This window comes from Zeugodacus cucurbitae, chromosome 3 (genome assembly GCF_028554725.1).
Source record: "Zeugodacus cucurbitae isolate PBARC_wt_2022May chromosome 3, idZeuCucr1.2, whole genome shotgun sequence".
Lineage (NCBI taxonomy): Eukaryota > Metazoa > Arthropoda > Insecta > Diptera > Tephritidae > Zeugodacus > Zeugodacus cucurbitae.
In genome coordinates, this window is record NC_071668.1 from 18,886,127 (window position 1) to 18,896,236 (window position 10,110).

A 10,110-nucleotide genomic window follows, 5' to 3' on the forward strand; every position below is an offset into this window, starting at 1 on the left:
GCGATTATAACCGAGTCCACAAGAGTACGCCACTGCTCCTTTTGGCAGTTTGGCGCCAAATGGTAATACCAAGCGAATTCAGGTTCTTTTCCACCTGGTCCTTCCATCGGAGTGGAAGTCTCCCTCTTCCTCGGCTAAATCGAATACTTTTGGTATTCGCCGTACCGTAAATCTACCACAAACTCTTTTTCTCGAAAACTCCTAGTGCCGTCTGATCGGATGTTGACGTCGTCTACGCTTCTGCACCATAAAGTAGGACGGGAATGATGAGGGACTTTTAGAGTTTTTTTTTGTTCGTCGAGAGAGGACTTTACTTTTCAATTGCCTACTCAGTCCATATTAGCACCGTTTGGTGCTTAAATTAATATCTGTTGATAACATTAATGGAAGTATTCGGACACTGAATACTACATGAAAAGTCATTGATTTTAACGAAAGATCGATCATCAAATAGAAAATATCTATCCATAACCTTAAATATAATACTGCCATGACATTTCAATCAATTGTTCTCAAGTTATTGGTTTGAGACCAGCCACTCGGTGTAATTATTGTTACATGGGAATGGGTGAAATTATTGTTGATGCAAACCAATGGTTTGATACGTATCTCGTATGCTCCGGCTCAATAATCTTTTGATACGGTCCTTAAATTGAAGGAATTCTGATGTGAACTCATTTTCAAATGACTAGGCTACGATGGGAAAAATTATGTTCTAAGAATCTCGAGTCTTCACACCTTCGAACCGGTATCGAAATATTGAAGGGTTGTTACTATAAATTCTTTACTCTAGATGAAGATTTTGTAGAAGCATAAAGTCATATTGTAATTCCACAAAATGTTCTCTCATTGTTAGGTCAAAGGCCTTCCCGGCATGTAATACATGAGTTCGGCAGATTACTAAATATTAGTAAAATACTATTTATTCATTTATAGAACAATTGAACGAGAATATAGAGAATCGCACCAGGAATATTGTGACTACATATATGATTTGGGGAGTGTGTTAATAACGGTAGCCGCTCGCAATTGACTCATTATCTTACCATATATGTCTATTATCAATACTAACTCAATATTTGCTAGCAATTTTGTTGAGACAAATCAATATTTACCGTTCAACTTCATACAGCAAGAATTACTGATAATGAAGCATTCGATACTTCTCTGCTGCCTCCTCCCCGTGAAATAAAGAATAAAATCAAAATATTTACATATTCTTATAGCGATTGTGTACAATTTATTTAGGTTTTTTTCTTCTTCTTTCTTCTCTTCAAATACTGTAAGATAAACTATATTTACATACATACATACATACATACGATCACATATGTATGCGCTTACATTAACATTTTGCTATTGTTATTATTCAACTGAAATTACAACTAAATGAACATTTGTGCATTTTTTTATTTAATATTTTTTTTTGCACACAAACATTCCAATACTCTCTGGCTAAACATTGACGATGGCAACAACAATGGCGTACAGCTTAAATATAGATATATCCACTAGCTAATACTTAGGCACTAGCTATGACATAAATATTATACAACCATACAAGCGCGTTGCGGCATATGTGTGTGTTTGATGTGTCTCCAAGCTTTCCATTTGTCCCAATTATTATTTATATGCCTTCCTTTCTTCTTTCGATATTCCCCAGTTATCACAGAGACCCACTTGCCGTACGCGCTTTGTGTCTTGCTCTACTTCTACTTGTTCTTCGCTTCGCTTTAATAATGCAAATCTAAGTGGGTCTCACTTAGCACCCCATTCACAGATTTCTCTTGTTCTTTTAACACCACATTGCCATTCTTTAGCGATTCCTGTGTGATGCACTCGCTCAATCGCTCGTCATCTTCGCAGAATATCAACTTGGCGGATGGTTGAATTAGTCGCTGTTTATCCGCCCCGAGCCGATGTATGACCAACAGTGGTCCATCGCCGCTTTCCGATTGTGACAGATCGTCGGGCAACTTCGAGATACCCATCGCCGCAGTGAAGTCAATGCCGGTGATCTTGTGGCAGTCCATGACCACGGGCAGACTGAATTGTACGCGTTCGCATGCCTTCATCACTTTGGCGCGCAAATGATTGATGGCGGGGAAGTAGATGACGCCGACGGGGGTAATACGTATGTACTGCAGCTCATTGGCCTGAAGAAAGTACAAATTTTTCTTAAATAATGTTAATCAAATAAACAAGAAAACCATATTTGCAACGCACCTCTTCAATTTTCACTGAGATCTTGGGATGCGCCCACATGAATAGTAAATGCAGCACTGTGACTATAATACTGACCAGCAGGCCTACTTCCACACCGCACAGTATACACACTGTGAAACATAATACCCAAACGCAGAAGTCGCGCTTCGCATCACGCCACAGGCGACATGGCAGCTTCAAATCCAGAAGTGTGACAATGGAACACATTAAAATGGCGGCGAGCGTTGATTCGGGTATGTAATTGAAGTAGGGACTGAGAAAGCCAAGCGCCAGCAGCACAATGGCACCTGTTTTTATAGGAATTTAGAAGGGGTTTTAGTATAATTACTTTACATTACATTATTTGTTTAAAGATTGAGTTTGAAGAATTACCTAAATACAAATTGGCCATAGGCGTCTTGAGCCCGCAACCATTACTGATGGCATAGCGTGAGAAAGCGCCTGAAACAGGCATAGATTGTACGCAGGAACCCGCAAGATTACACAAACCAACAGTAATCAATTCCTTATTAGCATCGACCATGCCCTTGGGAGCTGTAAAAGAATGAAGAAAGTAATAATTATAAATCTCAAAATCTCTTAATATAAAAACTCTTTAATATAATATTTGCGCAATTTAAGTAATGCAATCTAATAGTATTGATTACATGTAATCAATTACTTTATGATTACCATGAGGAAAAAAATTATTATATGAGATTGCGGTTTGCAGTCATAAACAAATTATTAATGTAATCTAAAAGTAATGATTACATGTAATCAAGTACTTTATGATTATCATGAGAAAAAAACATAAATAATTATATGGGATTGGGGCTTGCAATCATAAACAAATTATTAATGTAATCTAAAAGTAATGATTACATAAATTCAATTACGTTATGATTACTTATGATTATCAAACAATTTATTTTATAAAATTATATTATTCTATAAGTACGCGTGATTTGCAGCACAAAAAAATAAATATTTAAATTAATAATTATAATTCAATTATTATATTTGAGTATTCTTAATTTTGGCATAAGTGGTTACTGATACCGGAATGCATGTCATCACAACAATTATTAAGTATCATTATTCATTAATAATAACAAAGTAATTGAATCGATCACTTAATGATTTTTTGTTGGTTTTTGGACATTGACTGCATGTCAAGTGTATTTCGGACAGCATTAAAATTTCCATAATTTGCAAGTAATTGCAAACAATAAATCATTCACACTCAAGCATTGATTATAAGATAATTATTTGCTTGACATGTTATGATTACATGTAAGAAAAATCTTTTGATTAACATACCTAATTGAAAAGCAAAATATAAATAAAAATCTAAATACTGTCAAGTACTGGTTTTTGGATATTTTAGTTTGTTTTGGTAGTAATTAACTGGGGAATATAATTATATGCAAGCGAATGGCATAAAAAAACTTTTTTACTAAGTTAATTGTAAACAATTCTGTTATTAATGAATTGATTAATATTTTACAGACCAAAATATTGAAATTGATAATTATTTTTTTCAAAAATATATTTGAAATACCAGTTTTGGCTTTTAATAACGCTTATTTTTAGAAATTTTATTTTTTTAGGAGATTAATTCATTATTTTTGTGTTTGTAAATACCCAGTTTTTGTTAACAAAACACACTGTGGATTTCGTTTTCACCTTTCGATTGTTAATTTATAGATATGAATTCTAGAAAACTCCCCTAAGCCTACCCTACAATGACGTAAACGATAAAGGGGATTCATATTAAGCTCATTTAGACTTTGTTAAAGTGATATAGATAAGGAGAATTAGACTACTTAATTAATACAAGTACTTTTTGATTGATTCTCACTGATAGTCTAACCTTGATTTTTCGCAAGATTTTAAAGTACGCAATGCATTCTTGGAAGCCTTGAAAGCATAGTTTAAAAAAATTTCGCTATTCCTTCTGACAGGTGGAGATAGATTCGTAGAGATAATTTTTGGAATTATTATTGATATTCTATATAAAAAGTTGAACGGCTATGCTTTCTAATCTACTAATCATTTTGGATACTTACTCAGTTTACCAATTGAGATATTGGTGAGTATACCAATGATGGGTATAACAATAATACCAACATTCAATTCGGCTAACATATCGACAAATGTATATGTTTTTTCGGGTGTTTCCACTGAGAACTCTGGAATCGTAAAGTTGGGTAGTCCTGACAGTGCATTGGCGCTCAGCGCATATGGTACAGAGCTTTCCTCGCTGAGCCAAATGTACGAAACAGCGCCGGTGATTATAACGACCAAAGTATTACGTGAGAATGATAAATAACGCAGTATGGTGCTCACTTTCGGATTCAATTTTGGATGATTCGCCAATTTTTCCAATTGCTAAATGAATAAATTTGTTTAATATTGAAGTTCGTTTGAGTCGCCTTTTACTTACCTCAACGCCGAGCAGAAAACAAACCGCAAACAGACCCATTACGAGATCGCCAACATTGGTTTCCGGCAGTCTGGGTAAAAGCGTGCCAACAGATGCAATAAACCCCGACACGAGATACTTGACACCCAGCATAACTTTGATCTGTGATTCGATGACGAGTATAGCTGTGGCTGAGGAGAAAGCCTTAATGATTGGCACTGAGAGGAATTCGAATATTACACCTGTAATAGATGAGGGAATCATTTATGATTAATAAAATGTTAAATAACAGTTTAACAAGTAAGGAAGGACTAAGTTCGGGTGTAACCGAACATTTTATACTCTCGCAATTTCTTTATTTAACTTTATTTATACTATATAATACACAATTTGACCCACATATTCGTCATATATATTGTATAAAGTCCATTGAAAGTTGGAAACCATAATATTAGGTTAGACACAGAGGTCCTCGTGTTCGATATATGGGGCCTTAAAAACCTATGGTCCGATTTCGGCAATTTTTAGAATGGGGCTGCCACACTATAAACATAGTATTTGTGCAAAGTTGTGCACCGATATCTTCACTAGTGCTTACTTTATATATTGTTGGGATATATGGAAGCTATTACAAACCAAGTTTCATTGAAATCGGTCGAGTAGTTCCTGAGATATGGTTTTTGACCCATAAGTGGGCGACGCCACGCCCATTTTCCATTTTGTAAAAAATCTGAGTGCAGATTCCATTTGCCATTTCTTATGTGAAATTTAGTGTTTCTGACGTTTTTCGTTAGTGAGTTAACCCACTTTTAGTAATTTTCAACCTAACCTTTGTATGGGAGGTGGGCGTGGTTATTATCCGATTTCTTTCATTTTTGGACTGTATTAAGCAGTGGCTGAAAAAAAAAACGACTGCAGAAAGTTTGGTTTATATAGCTCTATTGGTTTGCGAGATATGTACAAAAAACATATTTGGTGGCGGGGCCACGCCCACCTCCCCAAAAAAATTACATCCAAATATGCCCCTTCATAGTGCGATCCTTCATACCAAATTTTATTTCTACTTTATTAACCTGAAGCATTTTACAAACTGTAGCCAATAATTAATTAATGTTAATGTAATTCAAAAGTAATCATTACATTAAAAAGTACTTAATTAAAAAGTAATCATTACTTTTTCAAATACCCTTACTAATTTTATTTGTGTGATATTTAAAAAATATAAATTAAGTAATTAAAAAGTAATCATTACTTTTTGCATGATATCCCTTCTAACTTCAAATGCGTACAATTTAATTTTCATTCAATAATATTATTATTTGTCTCTACATTATTTAAATTATATTGTTTTTACAAAGTTCCCGAAAACAATTAAATAAAAAAATTAAATAAAAAGTTTTCTTTCTAACGTTTATTTTATTTTAATTTGTTGTCTCATTACTTTTTTAGTAAGCACGTGCTCCTCAGGCTGTTAACCTATTAAAAATTATACATATAAATATATTTATTGCATTTATACAATATTGCCGAAAACCGGTACATGTTTCAAAAACTGTAGTCAGTGGCAATGAACGATAGACGAACAAGCGGCGCTGACCGGTTGAGCTACCTTTGGCTGCGTCATTTAAAAATATATCTTTCTTCAAAAATAATTAAAAACAATTTCAAAAAAGCTTTTTTTCGAAAAAAGGTTTAAAAAGTATTTTTTGTTTAAAAAACGAATCAAATATATCTGCGAGACTGCGCTGGGGGTTTACAACTAAGCACAAAATTATCGGCTGACTTATTAAATTTTTTAGTTTCATACATATAGTATACAAATATACACATATGTATGCAGCAATAAACCACGATGCTTTCCACAAAACACTTCCTATCCACATTAGAAATGCAATCAAATACAATCGTACAGATCTGTCAGCCGGAAAGCTCGTGCGCTGCAGAGACAAACTCAAGTCACTTAAATCTAATTCGTAAATGTTAGCATGCTTCTTGAAATCAAATTTGAGTACTACTACGAGCCGTATAAATTTTACAGTCCAACGCCGGGAACGTTGTCGCCGGCAGCGCTGCAATTCTGGCAATTGTATGCGAACTGTACGACGCGCGTCACACCGACCTTCAACTGCCCTCGTTGTGTGTGTGCGCGCCCACCGCTTGAGAGTGCGGAGAGTGCGCCTGTTTGTACAGCCGGTTTTCAAGTAGACGCTCACTGTCGCCCACCCTCAGGCTGTTCAATTATATATACTGTAGACGCACATGTTTATTTACATATGCATCTTGAAATTCTGGTATTGGTTCATATTACCTATGCTCGCAAAAAATTATAATTTTGCAAAATATTTACATACAAGAACATATGTATGTGTTTTATAATTTTTCCAATTTTTTTGTTGTGTTTTTGTTTGTGTTTGGTTATGAATATGCATAAGCCCGGCTTGTTGTTTGTCAAATTCTATTCGTTTATATTTAATAGATCAATGGCATTGATGGTAATGAACGCGACTTTAAGCTTCTCAGTTACACCTAAACCTCAAACCATGATTCAGTCTAAAAGACGTAAGCAATCTTATGTGTTATTTGTGCAGGTGAAAGCATGAAAGAAGTTTTTGTTTTTACAAATGTTTCATTTATTATCTGTTCGGGGTTTATGGGGTTTTTTACTATATTTACTTCTTTTCAAAATACACCTTTCTTGAAGTGCCAGAAATTTCGACCATACTCAGAAAATTGAGACAACATGTCAGAGATTTTTAAATAAATTTTTAATTACAAATTAATTGAATAATCATACAGTAATCATGAAAGTAACTGTTTTGCCTATAAAATTCTTGAATTACTTGCTATACACATTGATTACCAGATTTATTTTTTCATCCAATTTCATTGTAACAACCTTTCTAATGTATTTATCACCCTAATTAAAAATTATATTTAAATTACTATTTATAAAATAATGATTACAACTTGATTAGTTGCATATACTGAGTGATGCAAGTGAGTGACTTGGGTTTCTGTTATTAATAAATGACATTAAACAGCAAAATATTTACAAATAAATATTAAACAAAAAGTAATGATTACATTTCTAATTACATTATAATTACTGAAGATAAAATTGAATATTTCTGGCAATTGGCATTACACTGCGTATTAATTTTTATTTAAAAGTAATGATTACATTTCTAATTACATTATAATTACCGAAGATCAAATTGAATGTAGCCTCTGTACTAAATATTGTTTTTAGCATTGAATTAAAAAATAACGCTAATAAAAATTACATTACTGAAAATACTTACAGTAATTTTAATTACTTTGTTTAACAATTCGTTTTTAATAGCAATATAATACTGTATTTCTTTATCTATGAATTCATAATTACTTATTGATTTCAATTAAATAAATTTGTTTAATTATATTTATAAACCCGTTAAATAATGTAGTGATTACTTTTTTTGTAATGATTACTTTTGGAAAGTTTTATTAATTTTTTATTAAACTAAATTTAATTTTAATTGAAAATTATAAAAAAAGATCATGATTAATTAAGTAATTATTATGTAATGATTACTTTTGGAAAAATTTACAAATTTTCATAGCAATTATAAAAAAATAATTATTAATACATATTTTAATTACTTTTAAATTATTTTGTCAATATTTTTATCCAATATACTTCATATAACCTTTATTTCAAACAAAAAGCAAAAAATCGCTTTCTCACTGTGTATACAAATCACTAGAGCTCCCGTTAAACACCCTACTCAGACACATGTCGCTTTCAGTCTCATTACTTGAAGCAACGTAACCATATCAACGCTATCAAGCTTAAATCAACACCACTCGAGTATGTCTTACAATTAATGTCTATAATCTAATAGCGACACTTACCCACTCGCAACGAACCCATTATCAGCTCCACAACGCCGGTGAGGAAGGTGAGCAATATAGCGAATTCAATTGGCTTGCCGACAGTGAATTGCAAACTGACCAGTGCCACCAGACTGGTAGGACCAATGATCACTTTATTTATCGAACCGAATATCAGATAGACGAAGGAACCCAAAAACGCCGAACACAGACCATAACGTGCAGGTAGACCGGCTAGCAGTGCGCAGGCAATACTCTCGGGTATGATGGTTAGACCGAGTGTTATACCCGCTATTAAATCACTCATGGCCCATTCCGTGTTATAATCACCAATCCAATTGAGTATTTCCAGACGACTGCGTAGCGCCTTTTTCATTTTACCGCCCACTGTGTGTGGTGTCGATTTGCGGCGCAGCGCATCGCTGGTGAACGGTTTCGCCGATTCCATAATGATTTGTGTGGCATCCTGTGGCAACATTTGTGACTTGGTGCCACTATCGTAGTTCGACATGTTTTAGTGTTTTTATGATTATTTTTAAGCTTTAAAAATTTGTATTTTAAATTATATTTTATTTTTTTTTAATATTTATTAAGTAGTGATCTACTTTAAATGGCACTGTTTAGTATTTATTTTCTTTCCTTTTTATTATAAAAACTTCAAACTTTTCCACACACTTTCTTCTTGCTTTCTAAACACCTAGATTTACGAGTATATTTTTATGATAAATTAATCTCTTCGACACTTGTGTATATATAATACGTATTTTTGTTCACATTGATCGCATTTGGTGATCCGCACGGTTTCGTTCCGATCACGCGTTGTTTTGCTTTTGAACTTTGCGGTAAAATGCACGTTTCGTTATGCGCCGTCTGACCTGCTCCCGCTCAATTTGACTGTTTTTTGTTGTTGAGCCGATCGTGTCATCGAGTAAGCGCTGCTCTTATAAGTATTATGTATGATTACTCGCGTCGCGTCGTCTTATTACATTGTACGTATGTATGTTACTTATTGTCGCATTTGTAGAATTGTCGTATATTTGCTCTAAATATAATCGCCTGTTAATGGGATCTTAAAACAGCCGCTGCATACATAAGCACACACAGTTTATAAAGTAACTAGCCGCTGTCTTTCATACGCCCCGCTGTCCCGTCGGTATTCTTAAGTAGCTCGCCCGAAAGTGTGAATTTTATTTCGTGAATGCAGCGTATTAAAGCAAAGCGGAGCGTAGCGCGCTAACGACGGTGGCTATGCGGCGGGCGTCGTGTAAACAATAACCCAAAACGCTGCAAGTTCACAAATTTTATACCAGTCGTTCGAGTATTAATATGTACATTTGTAATGGTATAACGGTCGATAAGTAATACGTACTTATAGGTAAGTCTTGTCACTAGATAGGCGTGAAAATAAATAAATACATTCATTCATCATTATTTATCTGTTGATATGTACAATAAGATTGTATTTATTTTATTTTATTTTATTTTTGCAAAAACACCTCAAACGCGTTCCGCTGGCACTGCCGTAACAGATCAATGTTCTGTGGTGGAAACTTTGTAGTCCGGAAAGGAAATGAAATCAGATAAACAGATTTTGTAGAAATGCC

The 10,110-nt window shown here is 33.9% G+C and overlaps 1 protein-coding gene across 1 annotated transcript; it reads right to left on the minus strand.

Moving 5' to 3' along the window:
* Positions 1-1,237: 1,237 nt before the first annotated feature.
* Positions 1,238-9,798, minus strand: Slc26a11_1 (sodium-independent sulfate anion transporter). The gene is made up of 6 exons (XM_011192183.3): positions 8,528-9,798; positions 4,655-4,875; positions 4,278-4,599; positions 2,599-2,760; positions 2,227-2,513; positions 1,238-2,156 (listed from the first exon to the last, which is right to left on the minus strand). Exons 1-6 carry the CDS (start codon positions 9,015-9,017, stop codon positions 1,734-1,736), a joined length of 1,905 nt encoding a protein of 634 aa, XP_011190485.1. The 5' UTR covers positions 9,018-9,798; the 3' UTR covers positions 1,238-1,733.
* Between the last annotated feature and the right edge of the window lie 312 nt (positions 9,799-10,110).

Excerpts from the sequence above, each read along its gene's own strand:
- Slc26a11_1 (XM_011192183.3), bottom strand. The coding sequence starts at position 9,017 with ATGTCGAACTACGATAGTGGCACCAAGTCACAAATGTTGCCACAGGAT. Across the intron at positions 2,514-2,598 it reads TATGGCCAATTTGTATTTAG|GTGCCATTGTGCTGCTGGCG; the intron begins GTAATTCTTCAA and ends CTATAAAAACAG. Across the intron at positions 2,157-2,226 it reads TCTCAGTGAAAATTGAAGAG|GCCAATGAGCTGCAGTACAT; the intron begins GTGCGTTGCAAA and ends TACTTTCTTCAG.